This window comes from Arvicanthis niloticus, chromosome 1, assembly GCF_011762505.2.
Source record: "Arvicanthis niloticus isolate mArvNil1 chromosome 1, mArvNil1.pat.X, whole genome shotgun sequence".
Lineage (NCBI taxonomy): Eukaryota > Metazoa > Chordata > Mammalia > Rodentia > Muridae > Arvicanthis > Arvicanthis niloticus.
This window is the reverse complement of record NC_047658.1, coordinates 68,847,545-68,865,325: the sequence shown is the minus strand read 5'-3', so window position 1 is coordinate 68,865,325 and position 17,781 is coordinate 68,847,545. Positions and strand designations below refer to the sequence as shown.

Sequence of the window (17,781 nt, the reverse complement as noted above, 5' to 3'; positions counted from 1 at the left end):
GCTGGAGCTGAACAAACTGAATAGATTTCCAGATTTCAAGTCTGCAATAGGCTCTTAGCCCCAGGGCTCTCAGACTGGGTCATGACCTCCTTGGGAATGAAGGGCCCTTTAATGGTTGCATATCAGATGTCAATATTAGGGTTCCTAAGGGTAGAAACAATTGTTACAAAGTTGCAATGAAGTGATTGTATGGATGGGATCACCACAACATGAGGTGGTGCTGTTAGGAAGATTGAGAACCCCTCTACCACCTGCTCTGCTTTGGTGCTCTCAGTTGTGGAAAACATCGGTAGCTCCTAGTTTTGTCAAAGACTTGTTCCACAATTGAAACATTCCTAAGTTTATAAACATCAGTTACAATGACTAATGTGTGGCTTTAGAAGTTTTGCACTTCTGTGATAAAGCACTTTCCTGGCATCCTTGAGGTCCTGGCTTCTATCTCTAGTAAAAATAATGCTAGCAGCTTAATTCCCTCCAGTCACCACTTTGCAGAAGACCACTGGGTCTCAGGTTGAGCTCAGGTTGTTAGAGGTGGCAGTACACCTTTACCCACTAAGCCATTTTGGCTTTTTTTGCATTAAATTGTTCTTATCTCCTGAAGACCTTGCCACTGTGATTAGAGTCACTAGCATCTCTTGGGGCTGAAGTCTGGCCCTACATTCATCTGACCTCAGATGAGATTTCCTGTCAGCTTTCCTGCTATGATGGGTAAAAAGAGAAATTGTGAGTCCCACCTGGTATTTCCAGATCTGTGAAGGATGGCCTAACAGATGCACCGAGGAAGTGGAAGGGTGCTGTAATGGCTTCTTACGCCATTGTTTATATTTCTTCTAGGCTGTCCCAATCTTGCATGTTCTTAATTCTCACTTGCCTGTGACCAGGTAGACACAGTGCACAGAGTAGTATCAAGAGTCTGAATGGGAAACTTGTGGGTGACTGCTTGGCCCTCAGGTGCCTAACCAGGGGAAACATCCATATCCTTTAGAAGAGCTTGCCCTGATTAGGCTATTGTTCCTGAGTAGACATGTGATAGGTGCCAGTGCTTTGTCCTGTGCCCTCTTGGGGTGGGGACAGGCAGGATCCGTGGGTCTGGCCTGTAGTCCCGCCCCCGCCTGCCTGCCATCATTCATTATCAGCTGTGTCCAGATGGCCACAGTTCCCTAATCTGTTGGAGCTCAGCTGGGCAGCCTTTGTGCCTGGCTGTGATGGGGCAGCCCCAGCTGGAGAGACCCTGCAGACATGACCCTCGGGCCCTGAGGATGGGAGAGATTGGAAAACAGGCTCCTCTTCAAAAGGCAATCTGAGTGCAAATGAGTGTCTGCAGCTGCGCCTGGCCAGTGCCCAGGACTGCGGCCTCAGCATCTCTGGTGTGTTTGCCCTTTCTCCCATCCAGGAGTTCTCTCAGTGGCCTGGAGCCGAGGGCCATGGAGTGTATTGTGGCATCAGAGCTGTGCCTCACACTGATGTTGGGAATCTAGCCTGTCTGGGTACATCCTGGCCTGTAACTGTGGTACCTTCTGCCCTGAAACAAAACTGCTGAGCCTGGAGAGCCAGCTCAGTCGGTAAAGGCTCTTGCTGCTAACCCTGATGATTTCAGTCCCTGGAAGCCACATGTTAGGAAAGCACTGACTACAGTTTGTTCCCTGACCTCCACACAGGTACCATGACACAAGTTTTAATATCTGCAGTAACAAAAGTAAATGGGGTAATGGGTATGCTAGAGGTCGGATGTAAGTGTTCCTCCAGAACCAGTCTTGGACCTAACATCCAGTCAGCATAGAAAGGGGGCTGGGAGTGTGTGCCATGCCAGCTTGTTCCCCAGATCTCACATGAAGGCAGAAGGAGAAAACACTCCAGAAGTTGTCCTCTGACCTCTATGCACTTCATAGCACATGTGTACACACATCATGCACTCTCACTACAGTAAATAAAAGTAAGAAATGAGGGGTTTTAGGGAGATGAGTAAGTCACCTGGGATTAGTGTCCTTTTGGGAGGTTGAATGTCTTGTTCTCTTCTGCCAAGTGAGAATAAAGGAAAATGCTATTTATAAAGCAGAGCCTGCACCAGATGGAATCTGATGGCACCTTGCTCCTGGCCTCTCCAATGTCTAGAACCGAGTAATTTATCTGTTCATATACTCATATAGTGGTCTATGGTGAGTATGGCTGCTGGAGAGGCCTGCAGTGCACAGGAGTCCTGGCCAGCTGCAAAGCAGGGAGAGGGGGCTAGGGATACCTTCTCTAGCTACGCAGGCATGAGCTGAGACACACCCAACTCTTGAAAAAAGTTTTATTTCTATAAGAAGAAGGGAAATAAGTTAAAGGACTGTTCCTATGGGGGGTTCCAGGAGGGGAGTCGCATGCCATGCCCGAATGTTCTCTGCCTCCTGGCTGAGGCAGTCCCGGTCCGGGTCATCTGCTCAGGCTCTGGACGATAGTGACACAGCCATGAGAGCTGGTGCAGCGTTGCAGGGACGGCTGGGCCTCCACCTGCCCGCTGCTGGGGTCAAAGGTGAAGACACTGTTGGTGCTTTCCCCGTGTTCATCCCGCCCACCAAGGATGTGGACCTTCCCATCACACACCGTCACGCCACAGCTCTCCTGAGAGGACAAACAGATGAACAGTTAGCTGGGCTGCCCCTGGGGACTTACGCTATGTGGCCAAGCCTTGCCCTACAGACTGACCGTGCAGTCTGGATAGCAGGGAGACAAGTGGCCTGCTTTATGTCTTAGGTCTCATCTGCACAGTTCAAAGAGTAACCACCCTCTGTTGTATATGGCATAGCCTTCATTTGGTCTTAGCCAGAAAGCTAAAGCTATGCTTAGAAGATTGTAGCCAGCCTGGAAGGCTGCACAATGGGAACAGTAACACCATCCTACAGTCTTATTCAGAGACGTTGGAAACATCAGCCTTGAATCATCCAGGGACCAAACTGACAGGAACCACCAGTTATACCTAATACATAGAGTCTTGGGGCAACAGGTGGGTGCAGGGGGAGCAAGAGGTTGTGGGAGTCAGAACTTGCACCCCTGGTCACTGATGTCACTGGAGTAGGGAAATTAGCAAGTCCCTTGCCCACTGCACTCTTTGCTAGTTGGTACCTTTGGGACAGACCAACCCCCCCTACTCAGTGGCAGCACTTGAATTCTATGTACTGCCCTACTAAAGCCCAATTGATGGCCCTAGGCCAACCTCTCTAATGAAATGAGAGGTGACTTGTCACTGAGAGGACAAGCAAGAGGACTAAGTGAAACCATTTACAATGGGATCATGCAAGACCCCTAACCTGGGAGCTCCATAGCCTTGGGAGTGGGTCCGTACCCTGAATGGGCCAGTGCAGGAGCTTGCCAGGGAGCCCCACTTACCACAGGGCTGGGCAGGTCAGCTGCCTCTCTCCAGACATCTGAGCCAGGGTCATAGGTGAAAATTTTGCTCATGAGGCCTCCCACCACATAAATGGTGTCTTCCAGGGAGACAGCCTCAAGGCACCGCTGCAAGAAGGGTGCTGGTGACCGAAGACTCCACTGGTCCTCCTTGGGGTCAAAGCACTGCACCTGCAGGAGGGAAGACTGGTGAAGGAGCCTCACCCCGAACTGCCCTGCTACTTGGCACAGCACCCTAATTTTTATCCTGCTACAATCGGCTTATACAGTGCAAGAGATCAAACCCAGTGCTCCCTGCCTTGTACAACCCCAGCTTTTAGTAGATCATCATCATCTTTCGAATAGAGGAAAGACATTCAAACCAGTTCTACCTCTCCTAATTTTTAAAAAGATTGTTTTTTATGTGTTTCTGTGTGTCTGTGGGTGCCTGCGGAGGCCAGAAGAACTTGGAGCTAGAGTGAGAGGCAGTTGTGAGCCACTTTGACAGGAGTGCTGGGAACCAAACTTTGGTCCTTTGCAAGAGCAGCCAGTGCTCTTAAATGCTGAGCCACCCCTCCATCCCCAATCTTTATTTTTAAAATCTATGAAACACACATGGGCGGTATCAATCGGAAGAGTTCAGGCATTCTGCTGACTCACTGAGTAACCCTCTGAGGGGTGCCCCCTCCCTTTCCCGGTTTTTGGAAACAGGGTTTCTCTTTGTGGTGGCTGCCCTGAAACTTGCTCTGTAACAAGACTGGCCTGGAACTCCCAGAGATTCACCTGCCTCTGTCTCTCCTCCCCAGTGCTAGGATTAAAGGCCCTGAGTGCTAACAGGATTTAGAAAATAGACTGGCTCACACCAGTGCCCAGATCTAGCCTGCACACAGTAGGCCACACTGTTCCCTGTAGTCTCTACTGTCCTCTAACCACAAAGCCTGAGCCTACCTTGTCAGTGTTGACACCGTCCTGCCCTGCGCCCCCAATCACATAGAGCTGGCCAGCACAGGGCGCTACGGCTGCAGAGCTCACGGCCTCCGGCAGGGGCGCTGTGGCCGCCCAGGTGTTGGAGAACGGGTCATAGCGCTCCACGCTGCGCAGGCGTTTCAAGCCATCGAAGCCACCGACTGCAAAGAGCTGAGGACAAAGGCCAGGGCCCCTGGATTCAGAGCTAAAGGCGACTCCAACGCCCCACTGCTTCAGTCTGCGAGCTTATCAGGGGCGTCCCAACACAGCTATTGCCTGGTTAACTTCCTCTCTCCCTATTTCAGAAACCCTCCCCTGTTGATTGAAGGTGACGGGCTGGTGTCTGAGTGAAGAGGATTTCAGCTGCAAATGATGCTTAGTAATAACCCAAGTGGTTACTAAGGGTTTACCACCCACCTACCACTTCCTGTTTTTGAATGCAGAATGATCTTTACAAAGATAACTGGCAGTATTTTGTTTATATGTGGGAGAGTCAAGACTCACTTTCGCCACTGTATTCCTCAGTGTTGGCTATTTATCTGGTAGGGGTGGTGATACTGAGACAAAGTCTTGCTATGTAGCCCTGGCTGGCCTCAAACTCATGACCCTCTTGCTTCAGCTTCCCAAGTGCCCAGCTGCAGTGATGACTGTTAATATTATTATGGGATCTTGAGCAAGTCCTTATCTTTTGGGGGCCCCAGATCCACCTCCCCCAACCAGCTCTGCCTTAGATCCTAGGGCAGTAGCCATAGCATGTGCCTACCTGTCCCTGCAGGGCTACCATCTTGTGCCTCCACCTGCCCTTGTGCATTGAGGCAACCTTGATCCAGGTGTTCAGATGGGAGCTAAACATCCAGACATCACGGCTGTTGATGTGACCTCCTACAGAGAAAGCAGTAGCTAACCTTCTCTAGCCCTTTTACTAACCCCCAATCCCCCCAAAGAGCCAGAAACACTCCCTAAATCCAAAGGGACCATAGAGATAGGCCTAGGAGACCCAGGGAGGGTAAGGTAACACCCAACAGGTGCCTGTGGTGTGATACAGCTTGTGCTCAGAGAAGCAAAGGAGGAGTGTTCCCAAGACAGCCATTGAGAATGTGTGTGGGGCCAAGGGAAAGCAGAATGTCTGCACAGTGACAGAGTGGAAGCTTTACTAAAGCTTCACCTTCATCTCCATCCTCATCTCTCTGAGGTCTTGGGATTATTAGAGTGTCTCCATACAGGAAATGAGGGTGGAGTTTAGGGGCTGGGAATGGCCTACTGAATACCAGGGGGCCTTTTGTCAGAACAAAGACTAATGCCAAGGCTTAAGGCCTCTGGCCCAAACCCCAGCATCAACACTCCCATCGTGACTAGGCTTTCCTGGACCACACAGTTTTAGCCACTAACTGGCCTCCCATCTCCCCCCTGGAGGAAAATATAAGGAGGCAGGAGGGAAACTAGAGGCTCCTATTTTACTTGTACCCTCACCAGAAACGTAAATGTCATTTCGAAGTGCACAGGAGGCAAATTCAGAGCGTGTGTAACCAGGCAGGCTGGGCAGTGGGGTCCAGCGCTGGCTTTCTGGGTGGTAAGCATCCGCGAAAGGCAGTTTCAGGAGGCCCTTTCGGTCACACCCGCCAATGACCACGATCACTTCAGCTAAGTCCATGAACCTGGGGTGGGGATAAACCTACTGGCAGTTCTTCTCATGCTGTGCACCCCCACCCCACCAACGGTGCTGGGGAATCACTGAACCAGAACGCTAGGGTGCTCTGCCTCTACGCTATATCCCTGGCACATTGGGCTTGTTTTTTCTGTAGCCTCTGTTCTCAAACTCCCAACCCTGTTTCTGCTTACTCCGCACTGGATTTACAGGCCTCCAGCACCAAGCCCAGTTTCTGATGTTCTGATCACACCAGACAGTGCTGCTGCCTTTCTGCCCACCCTGGCAGCTGCTTCTGGAAGCCACCACTTCCATCCTGACCCCTGGTACAGATAGGAAGAAGTCACTAACTCTTACCCCAGTCTGCTCGCCTCTAAATTACAGGCGGGGAAAAGCCTTCCGTTGCTTAGTCCTTCAGACGATTGTTAAGATTATTGCTCCTTTTACAGAGGAGAAAACTGAGGCTTATGAATTATCGGCTCTCAAAGTCATGCTTAGTTTTGAATGATATGAACCCTCGGTCCCCAACAGCTAATGTCCTTCCCCTAGCTACCTCCTAATAGGGATTTGCAATGAGTAAGAAGATAACTCTGGCTTTCGGCAAAGCTCTCCACCACTGACCCTTTGGGCTCCCGGCCACATCTGGTTATCCAAACTCTCTGGCTAGTGCTTTCCTAATCCATCTTGTGTCCCCGACCTCATACTCCGCATCAGAGACAGCAATAATCCCTGTCTGCAGACCCTTGGGTATGAAGGGCCATTGTAGTCTCTGGGTCTGGCATCGCACCGGTGGAGTAGGTGTTTCGCATGCCTTTGTATGTTTGGTTTACTAGTCTGTGGGTCCCCAGAGTGCAGATCCCTACAGGACCTGTTTGTGAGAATGGCAGATGGGGCATGGAATGGAATGCACGCCTTCTTCACAGACGCCGGGTACCACGCTTATGAAGGGGTGACATTTTAAGATAGGTAGTGAAGGAACCAGAGCTGGGGAAGACACGAGGCCTCTCTGGGGCTCAAGACAAGCAAGCGGGAGGCCATACCTCCGTGGCCTGGCCCGGAGCGTGCCTGCCTCCCGGCCCAGGATGAAGCAGGCGCGGGCCTCAAGCAGCAGAGGGCGGCAGTCGCCGCAGGCCTGCAGCAGCTCGTCCGCCTCCACCTTCTCCAGGAAGTAGGCGGGCGCCAGCAGCGGCAGGCGCACGTGCTCCAGGAGGCGGCGAAGTTGCCCGCGGCGGGCCGGCGCGTCGTGGCGCACCCAGCGCATGGCGGCCTCGAACACGGCCTCCTCGCGCGCCACGCGCAGCGCGGGGTCGGCCAGCAGCGCCGCCACCTCGTCGGGCGCGAGCTCCAGGAAGTCGGCGTGGCGAGTCACCTCCACGAAGGCCTGGCGCAGCACGCGGCCGCAGCGCTCGGCCAGAGAGGCGAGCGAGAAGGCGGCGGCGACGCGGCGCAGCGCCAGGCTGTTGGCGGCGCGCAGGCGGCCCTCCAGGAAGCGCGCGCACTCCTCCCGCAGCCCGGCCACGCCCAGCCGCTCGGCGAGCGCCAGCACGGCGGCCGCCTCGTCCTCTGCGCGCAGCCGCACGCCCGCGCCGTACACGTAGTCGAGCACCACAGCCAGTGCCGCCGCCGTCCCCGGCGTCTCGGGCTCTACCGGGACCACGGCCGCCGCGCGCTCGGGACGGCCGGCCGCGAACAAGCCGCGGAAGTGGGCGCTGGCCGCGCTGAGCGCCGCGCGGTGGCACGGGAAGTCGCGGCCTCCGGCGCGCAGCACCACGTCGGTCAGGGTGCCGCTCCGGCGGTACGCGTTGAGCGTCTGCAGGATGCGCTGCGCGTGGCAGGACGCGGCGCACGGGGCCTCCGTGCCGGGCTCCGACTCCTCGCGCCCCAGGGTTTCCCGCATCCTGCGGGGAGAGAACAGGGACCTCGTCGGAGATGGGCATGCTGGTGGACATCCCGGACATTTAGGCTTCCCTTCACTAGTTCATTCACCACTCACTTCCAGTGCATTCACACCATGCACCTACTGACCCCACCACCCCATCTGGACTCCTGATGTAAACTGTCGTTTATTAGAATGTGTGTGTGTGCGCGCACCTACTGACCCCATCACCCCATCTAGACTCCTGATTTAAACTGGCGTTTATGAGAGAGAGAGAGAGAGAGAGAGAGAGAGAGAGAGAGAGAGAGAGAGAGAGAGAGAGAGAGAGAGGGAGGGAGGGAGGGAGGGAGGGACAGAGACAGAGACAGAGACAGAGAGATCGTGTCTCCTATAGAGCTCATATACTTCCCCGCCCCCACCGAACTGTTCTATTTAGCATCTGCCCCATCTTCCACAGCACAATAGCATACTAAGAGCTCAATACTCAAAGTCAAGTGCATGTATTATTTAAACTGGTGTTTATTAGAGTGTGTGTGTGTGTGTCAGCCCTACCTTCTGTGTCCAGTCTTCCTTTCCAGTGGAAACCATATTGCCTTTTTCTGTTAAGATTTGGTAAGCATTTTCCTGCCAGGCTTTGCAGGAAACAGATGGCAGACCCAAATAACATAATTTGAGGAGAGTTAAAAGAGAGAGGGGGGATGGAATGATTTATACAAGTCTAGACTCTGCAGTGTTTAGGGATTCCAACCAGGATTGAGTCGTGTCAAATGGCTACCACTGACAGGAAGAGTACTCCCAAGTTCTGAAGGGGGACCTTCAGGGAGTTTGCAGAAGCCTGGACAAAATGTCTGTATAAGGATGGTCTCTTTGTGTGAGCTGTAGTCTCTGGTAAAGGGATTCAGACTATCCTAGACACCTGTGTGTGTCTGTGTTCGTGTCTCCTGTAGATCTGTAGGTACTTCCCCTTGACCAAACTGTTTTATTTAGCATCTGCCCCACCTTCCACAGCACAGTAGCATATTAGGAGCTCAATACTTATTCAAAGTCAAGTGCATGTATTATTTAAACTTGCATTTATTATATCTCTGTGTGTGTTGAACAGTCATAATCCTGCCTTTCTGGCGCTCAGAGCTTGGGCAGAGGTCCTTTGAGAGAACTCAGGAGAATTGAGGGAGCTCAGAAAGGATAGTAAACAAACACGGTTGGAGCAGAGTTAGAAAGAAGATTCCTGGGATTGGCAGAATTCGCTGTATAATAGCAAGGGAGATGTTTCTAGTTTCCAGTGGGAAGATCCAGGCTCTAGGGACCACATGGGGCTATACGCCTCCATAAGTCTAGAGTGATCTGAAACGGAGTAATACCTCACCACAGAACTGCAACTATTGGATGAGGTATAGAAAAGCGCTGGGTTTGTAGTATGCCTCGATCATTGGCTTACCTTTTTACAGCATGGGGTGTGGGTGAGTTGATCCTCATAGGAGTTTGTTGTGAGGAGGCAGTCATAGAGAGGGAGCCTGCCCTTCAGAGGTTTGCTGTGAGGTCAGTGAAGGGGTGTGCATGAAAACACACCACAGATTGCAGGCTATTCACCTTGGTTAGGAGTTGGTCCTTAAGAACGCACAACCAGGGCTGGAGAGATGGCTCAGCGGTTAAGAGCACTGACTGCTCTCTCAGAAGTCATGAGTTCAGATCCCACCAACCACATGGTGGCTCATAACCATCCACAATGAGATCTGATGCCCTCTTATGGGGTGTTTGAAGACAGCTACAGTGTACTTACATGTAATAAATAAATTAAAACCTTAAAAAAAAAAAAAAAGAGCACACAGCCAATACCTGGCATGTGGCATCTTACTCCGAGGCTTGTCTCTGCTTTTGCTCTGTCCTTCTTCCTACATTGTCCCCTCTGCAGGGGGGAGGGAAATGAGATAAGTCATCAAGAGTGCAGCAGAGTTGTCCTCAGCTACTCTCTGGGATCCGCCTGCTACTGTGATGGTCTTTAAGCTCATCTCCTAGCAACCATGCCATTAATACTCATTCTACTGCCACCTCTGCCCTAGGCTGAGGGAACTGTGGGTACACGGTAATGGGAGACTCAGTTTCCACCACATAGAATCCTATAGTCTGAGAGCCCAAGGACACATGGGAAGTTAGGAATTCTCCGTCAGCATTCTCCTCTCTCACAGAGTCACGGGCTGAGTCTCAGCCCGTAAAACTGACTCAGTGAGCTACTATCCTTTCTTCCCCCAGACACACACACACACACACACTCACATCTCCTCCCTCACATACACCCTGACACACAGCACAGGGTCACACTTTAGGTGGACGTTCCCCAGAGCAAGACACCCCTTTAACCAAACCCAAACCCAGGTACTCGACTCTTACCTGGCCACGCCCTCTTCCTGGGGAAACTGCTGCTCTGCAGAGCCCGCTCCTGTCTGTGCCTGCTGCTTGCCGGCTTTGCCTGCTTGCCTAGCAGCCTGAGCTGATTTTATTCTCGCTTTGCCTAGACTCCCACTTGGGCTCAGCTGCGGGAGGACAAAGGGTCTGTCTGGACGCCGGGGGGGGGGGGGGGGGGGGGGAGGGGGGCCGGGGGGGAGGGAAGGAGAGGGAGCCAGTAGGGATGGGCACTGGGCTTTTGTTCTACTCTTGGGCCAGTCTTGGAAGGGAGGAGTGTGGATAAGCATGGAGTTGGTTGTGTGTTGTGGTGGGCTGTGGTGTTTTGAAGATTGGGGGTGTTGTATGGTGTGTATGGGGTGTCTGCCTCAGGTAGATGGGGTGGTTGTCAGTGTGTAGGTGTTTCTAGAACTTGTACGTGTGTGAGTGCATGGAACACAGTGACTGTAGTACTGGGGTGCCTGGGCTCTGGGGACATGTGACTACATGGCTTTGGTTGTAACCAAGAATGTGCCTGCCATTGCCGTGGATCCAGGATTCCCTCCTGCCTCTTTATGACCAACTCATACATAGTGCTGGTTCACAGCATTCCTGTCATTGTATTTGTGACTGGTCATGTCCACGTTGGGCTTGTATATGTGAGGAATGAGTATAAGGTGTCTGTGTGGACAGATGCTCCCGCAGATGTGACCAGGACCTTCTGTGTTGTGTACATTGAGTGGTCCTGTAACTGCGGTGTCCGCGTGGAGGAGTGTGAGCCTCATGGGAGGACACAGTGGAAGGACATGTTGGCACTGAGCAGATTGAGTTGGATGGAGAGAGAATGGGTCGTCTCTGAGTCCACCTGACCTTCTGGAGCCGGACAGCGTGAATCTGGAGGTTGGCACTCGACCACTTGCTGCCTCTGTGAAGGGCTGCAGGGCTTGTCACAGGAGCACAGCAATCCAGGGAGGAGGTGGCCTCCAATAGAGCCTGTCCTGTTGTGTCAGGGCACTGTCACAGTCACTGGACAACACTGATTACATCCTCTCATCAGCAGGACGGTAATGGTAACTTTACCCTTGGAATGGAATTACCTCTCTGTGTGTTAGAGCCCAATACTGCCAGGCTCAGGTAGGCTGATGGAGGATGGGAGGTATCATGGTTTGGCATGAGTATAGAGTGTCCCCTGAAAGGCTTCACATGACGCTAGTGGGATGGCTAAAGGCACCTGCTTCTATGCCTGAGGCTATCTGAGATCCACATGGTAGAAGGAGAGAACTCGCTCACACACATGTTTGTAACACACAGGTGCCTACAGGTGAATGTGTGCACATTCACACATCCGTACATAACAAAGTAAGTAAAAATTTAAAAACATTTAGATCATTGTAGTGGTACATGCCTTTATCTGAATACTCCGGAGGCAGAGGCAGGTGGGTCTCTGCAAGTTCAGGGGCAGCCTGGTCTACATAGTGAATTCTGGGATAACCAGGGCTACATAGTGAGTCTCTGTCTATTAATTTTTTTTTTAAAGCTCTACAAGTTGGTCCCTTGGTCCCTAGGCTTTTGGCGCTCTGGAGAAGTCATTGAGCACCTTCCTAATGGATTCATCCATTGGTGGATTAATAATTTGATGGTATTACTGTGACGTGGCAGAGAATATGAGTTGGGTCTAGTTGGTTGGCTCTGTATTCTCTTGCTCTCTGCCTCCTGCCCATAATGGAGTATGGGCATTTTGTCCAGCCACATGCTCCCTGCCACCATGGTGTTCTTCCTAGAAGCAATAGTTAAGTTACCAAGAACTGAAAAATAAATCTTCCTCCTTATTACATTGTTTTACTCTGGTATTTTATTCCAGTGCTAAACATCTAATTAATGCAAAGCCTGTATTCTGAAGCCTGGCTGAGGTTTGTCTATTGACCCTGTTTGTGCAACTAGTTTTATGTCAAGTCGACACAAGCAAAAGTCACTTGGGAAGAGAGACACTCAGTTGAGAAAATATCCCCACCTAATTGGCCTGTGATTGATGTGGGATGTCCCATCCCACAGGGGTGGGGGAAGGGCAGCTGGTCCTGAGTTGTATAGCGAGCGAGACAGTGAGTATTGTTCTGCCATGGTCTCTGCTTCAGTTCCTGCCTCCTGGTTCCTGCCTTGAGTTTCTGCCCTGACTTCCCTCAGTGACCTGAGAGCTGTGAGATGGGATAAGCCCATTCCTCTCCAGGTTGCTCTTGGTCCAGGTGTTTTATCACAGGAATAAAAAAGTAAGCAAGACACTGCTCCAGGAGATGGTAAACTGCCCTTATACTGGGGGAGGAAAGAGCTTTTCCGTATAGCCATGAAAGGGCATCCCTGGGGCCAGGGAGATGGCTTAGCAGGGCAAAGCACTTGCTGCCAAATCTGATCGCTTAAGGCCAGTCTCTGGGACCCAGCCATAGAGAGTTCCAGTTATTAACGTGACACAAACCCAGAGTCACCGGGGAAGATGGAGCCTCAACTGAAGGATTGTTGCCTTGTGACTGGTTTGTGGCCATGTCTGTTTTTTGTGTTTTTTGTTTGTTTTGTTTTTTAATTGGTAATTGATATAAGATAATTCACCTTATGATAGGCAGTGCTGTACTAGGCATGTGGGCGAGCCGGAGGTAAGTCCGTAAGGAGTGTTCCTCCATGGTCTCTGCTTTGGTCTCTGCCTTGAGCTCCTGCCCTGGAAGAACTAACTCTCACGAGTTGCCCTCTGACCTCCACATCTGTACTGTCTCACACACACACACACACACACACACACGTAAAATGTAAAAAGATGTGGGTGGCTTGGGGACTTTTATACTTGGGAAGGGGCTGAGGGTTCACAGAGGGCTTGCAGGAGATAGGGGGTCATCTGAACAGAGAAGGAAGGCACTAGAGAGGAAGGAGTGAGGCACAGGAGTGTCCAGAAGGTGAAAAGGTTCTTTTGTTTCTCTGTAAGGTGGGCAGTGAGGTATCCTCTGTAGTCAAGGGGATCTACTGGGGGCTTTAGCAGAGTTTTCAGTAACTCCTAAGTTAGGGAAGAGAAGGTGCAGCATGAGCTAAAGGCCCATAGGAGGATGGAGATAGGACTGCCAGTCATTGTTTGGTGACAGGGAAGTGGCCTGACCATCCTTGGGCAGGAGAGGACTGCAGAATCAGGTTCTGATGATGGTGGGATGCAGCTAGTGATTCTGAGTGGGACCCTAGGTTCTGCACCCTTCTTTATCCCCTCCTCCCTAAGATGGCAAGGTGTCTTAGGTGCACCAGCATGGCCAGGAGCCGTGGGTACCCTGTCCAGTTGGCCCAGAAGAGTTGACTGGACAGGGAGAAGATTCCATGAAAATGTGTCATATTTTCTGAATGGCTTTCCACAGGCTAAAAAGTAGTTGTGAAATCATATGGGTAGGACTGTACACCCTTCCCAACCTTACAGATCAGGTTTGATTCTACCTGTGTCCAGGGACGGGCACAGGTAGAATCTCTGTGCCTGGTCACTGTGTGTCTCTGTGTCAGGTAAGATCTCTGACACAGAAGGAGATCTTGCTAGATGTTCAGTAGTCAGGGAAATGGTGGGTAAATCCCCCAAGACTCCCAATGAGGGAGGTTCATGGGGGAAAACCGAAGGGTCTGAATTTGGAAGGGGCTCATCTTCCTCCCAAGAAAGTGGCATAGAATCTTTCCTATATCAATAATTCAATCTAGAACATCCACATTTGGAGATGAGACAGTACATTGTCTCCTCAGTGGCATGGCATTTACCTCGTGCAAGCTGGGGCAGGGGTTCAGCCTTGTTCTTCCCTTCAGAATGCTCTCAAGACCATGCGGACGTGGGCAGAGCCTCAAGACTTAAAGACTTTCTCTGTTTTCCACTGCTGACCCTTCCCACAGAGGGCAGCAGGCAGAGCTGGGAACATTGAGTTGGAGGGGACACGGACACCTGTGTTCTCTGGGCTGTGTTTGACTTCCAGCCCAGGTACGCTCTCTCATGCCAATCAGAGGGTATGAGCCTGCCTCAGCTAGACCTCACCAAAGTGAAGAGGCATTGAGGCACTCAGGACTTGTCCTCCACTTCACCACGAAAGACCCCCAACCCAGGCTCTGCAGCCTGTCTCAGATCAGAGCCTTCACTCTGCTGTGCCATTCCTAGATGGTTACAAAAGGTGCATGCAGGCTGGATGTGAGGCCTGTCCTCCTCCTCTCTCAGTAGAATTGAAGGTTTTTGTTTTGTTTTGTTGTTTTGCTTTTTATTAAGAGCCACATATGATGGAGCACACTTTTAATCCCAGCACTAGGGAGTCAGAGGAAGGCAGATCTCTCTTCAAGGCTAGTCTGGTCTACATAATGAATTCCAGGACAGTCTGGGCTACATAGAGAGACCCTGACTCAAAAAATAAATTATTTTATGTAGATGGGTGTTTTACCTGTTGTACCATGTCTGTACTGCGTGTGTGCAATGAAGGCCAGATACAGACAGCTATGAGTGTTCTGGCATTGGGTACTGAACCCTGGTTCTTAACTGCTGAGTCATCTCCCCAACCCGCTGGAGTTTATTTTTTTAGAAAGACATTTTGGGGGCTGGAGGGATGGCTCAGTGGTTAAGAGTACTGGCTGCTATTCTAGAGGACCCAAGTGCAGTTCCCAGCACCTCTATCATGAGGCTCACCACTGCTTGCAACTCCAGCTCCAGGAGATCCAACATACTCTTCTAGACTCTGAGGGTGCCCCCCCACACAAGTGGCATGTATGCATACACACAAATACATACAAAATTAAAGAAAATAATTTTTAAAAAGCATGTGCCACACTCCCCAAAGATATTTTTAAGAATGGGAGTTAAGAGTGTGGATGTAGGCTTCTCAAAGACTAGCCCTGGCTTTGCCTATGTGACTTTCGATGATCATTTTAGCATCCTGCCCCACCTAATGCAAGGGCATTCATTTGTTTTGCAGTACTGGGGCTGCTCAAGTCCTGGCATCGTGGCTGATCAAGGACTCATATCCAGTCATGTTTAACTGTGAAATGGCTCTTCCTCAAAACCCAGGGCCAGCACCTAACACCAACCCACGCATGCTGGGTCCCCAAACTGCCATTGACAATTCAGAGACAACACACATCAAGGTGGCAGCTTTAATTATCTTTGCCCTTAGGTTCCTTCTACTCTAGGCAACTTTGGCCAGAGGCCCATGCTTGACTGAGCCCAGAGCGCTTTGCCCAGGTGGCCCCTTGCCCTGTGGCCACGGCTGTGGGAACCTGAGGTCATATCAGTCTGTCGTTCACCTGGCCCTCAAGGCTTCTTTTGCCCCAGAGGCCTGCTGGACAGTTGGGTGCGAGGCAGAACAGCCCTGAGCCTGTGATTCTGGTCATCTCTAGCTGCTTCTCAGGGACAGGGAGGCCAGTGGTGGAGGGAAGCTGGTTGGGAGGGACATGTCTCCACCACAGCCACTGGTTTCTCCTGAGATGAACTTCCTTGTGCTTTGAGATGGATGCAGAGTAGAGCCCTGAGGCAGGGGTGAGGCCCAGCCAACGTCCTCAAGGCAGGGGTGAGAACAGTTAGTCACCTCACAGCACAGACAGATAAATAGACAGGTGTGGGCACAGGGGGACATCCATGTCCTCCACTTGCATGGGGCGCATGGCACAGCCCGGTGACTCACCAAACCTTCCAGGCTGGGAAGCCAAGGCTGATTATGAGAGTGGTCCAGGAGACCAGGCCTTCACTTCCTGGATGAAAAGCCCCAGGCCTGCAGGGGCATCTGAGAGGCTGGAGTCCTAGTCCGGCTGAGCCTCAGTGGAGAGGACCCCCCTGGTACCTCCCACTCATGCAAGAGAGGCTGGAACAGACAAAGGAGCTCAGAGCACACACTAGGCTGAGGAGCCGGCTCCCAGGCACTCCAGGTGCAGTTTCTTTTGTCAGTCCTTCCTCTCTTCTAGGTTCTAGCTTGGGTACAAGTTGGGCAGACAGATCTTCAGCTAATGCCCACCTTGCTCTGTGAAGGTCTTGGCACGGCTGCCAGCACTTCGAGGGCCCATGGGGGTGGCTGTGCTGTTGGCATAGGTGTCATAACTGCTGTCTGAACATACGGAGAGCTCATCAGAAACTTCCACGCCATCACTGATCTCTGATGGACCAGAGGAGACAGAATGTGAGTGAGGAAGATTGGCTCTGAGGACCGGGGGACAGGCAGAGGGGAAGGAAGGCATTCAGAGACAGATGTAACCACTGGTTCCAGTTAGCACTGAGCCTGGCATTCAGGGGCCTCCTTGGTCCCTCCTAGGCCCTTAGTCCCCTGCCCCCCTGAACTTCTGTGGAAGAACACTAATGCACCCTCGGGTGCACACATCGGCTCCTCCCTGTTGAGTGTCTTCTCTCCCCAGCAACAGCTCTTTTCCTAAAATCTGGCTCAAGCCTCCACATCCCCGTATGCCAGCCTACTAGGTATCTATCTCCTCGATTCCCCATGCTAGGCTGGGATCTCCTAGTTCAAGCCAGCCTGGTTCATCCTGCCTTCTCATAGTCTGCAAGGGTGGGGGCCTGGGCAGAGCCCCTCAAGGACCCTTGCGTTCTAGTGTTGGAGATGAACAGAGCCGAGGTTCCGGAAGGTGGTTCTGTGGAGTGCTGCTTGGCTCCGTGTGCCTGGACAAGCGGCACAGCCCTGGGGCACACCAGTTTCCACAGGAGCACTCTTCCTTGTGTCTGATCAAGCTCTTACCCAGGCACCTGCAGGCATCCTTCAAACCCCAACTACATCACCACCCAAACCTTCCTTGCTGCCCCAGGGAGCTCTGAGCACACTTTCTGACTCAGTTTTTTGAGGAGCTGCAGTGACACCCAGTTTTGCACACGTCTTTACAGCTGCCTTCATGTGTGAACCAAGGAAAGGCGTTGGGCCTTCAAACAGATGTCCTTCCCCACACTCCAGCTTGTCACGTTTGTTCACCAACCCAGATCTGGGGTTGTGTGATGTGGACACACATGTGTTCCTGTCCCCCAGTATATGTGTGGGTGTGAACCTGGAGAGAGGATATGTCGTCCACCTATCCTGGTTTGTTACATGTGTGCCACCTAATCCCAGGGCATGTGCAGGCTGTCACCTGAGAAGATGAGTTTCTCTTTCATGATGCTGACATCCCGGCTGGTCCGGCGTACAGCGGCACTTAGCATGATCTGCTCTGGGTTGTAGCTTCGTATACCACCCAGGCGCCACCTGCAGAGATAGCCCAGTGGGCATCAGGTCCTCCCCAGCCTCCCAGGAGCAGAGACCCTGCCCATTTCCAGAGCCTCTGCTGATGTGGCCTGAGAGACCCATGATACAAATGAGGAAACTGAGACCCAGAGAGGGTTAATCTACTGATTTCCAGCCAGGGCTCTCCTGTCTCTCTCCCCCCTCCTTTATCAGCCACCCGCCCCTGGAAAGGCAGTTTTAGGTTATGCCCTGGCTCTCTTTGGAGGGACAGTCTCAGGAGGAAGGAGCTTAGCAGATATGACTCTGATGACCTCCTGTAAACCAACGAACACAACAGGCTGAGCAAAACCAGAAGGGGCCAA

At 51.9% G+C, this 17,781-nt stretch overlaps 2 protein-coding genes across 5 annotated transcripts in view; both read right to left on the bottom strand.

Annotated features, from left to right (window-relative positions):
* Positions 1–2,276: 2,276 nt before the first annotated feature.
* Klhl35 (kelch like family member 35) lies at positions 2,277–8,120 on the bottom strand. Its single transcript, XM_034510364.2, has 6 exons — positions 7,015–8,120; positions 5,800–5,984; positions 5,093–5,211; positions 4,312–4,500; positions 3,367–3,555; positions 2,277–2,601 (listed from the first exon to the last, which is right to left on the bottom strand). Exons 1-6 carry the CDS (start codon positions 7,869–7,871, stop codon positions 2,413–2,415), a joined length of 1,728 nt encoding a protein of 575 aa, XP_034366255.1. The 5' UTR covers positions 7,872–8,120; the 3' UTR covers positions 2,277–2,412.
* Positions 8,121–15,348: 7,228 nt separating this feature from the next.
* The window catches only part of Gdpd5 (glycerophosphodiester phosphodiesterase domain containing 5), a 79,848-nt gene continuing 77,415 nt past the window's right edge, over positions 15,349–17,781 (bottom strand). For all 4 annotated transcript variants that reach the window (XM_034514838.2, XM_076938663.1, XM_034514851.2 and 1 more), the window contains 2 exons: positions 17,328–17,440; positions 15,349–16,354 (listed from right to left, as the gene is read on the bottom strand). In XM_034514838.2, coding sequence (XP_034370729.1) covers positions 16,206–16,354; positions 17,328–17,440 — 262 coding nt within the window. In that variant the 3' untranslated portion in view covers positions 15,349–16,205. The remainder of the gene's footprint in view (positions 16,355–17,327; positions 17,441–17,781) is intronic.

Excerpts from the sequence above, each read along its gene's own strand:
- Klhl35 (XM_034510364.2), bottom strand. The coding sequence starts at position 7,871 with ATGCGGGAAACCCTGGGGCGCGAGGAGTCGGAGCCCGGCACGGAGGCC. Across the intron at positions 5,985-7,014 it reads CTCCGGGCCAGGCCACGGAG|GTTCATGGACTTAGCTGAAG; the intron begins GTATGGCCTCCC and ends TCCCCACCCCAG. Across the intron at positions 5,212-5,799 it reads AAATGACATTTACGTTTCTG|GAGGTCACATCAACAGCCGT; the intron begins GTGAGGGTACAA and ends CTTTCTCTGTAG.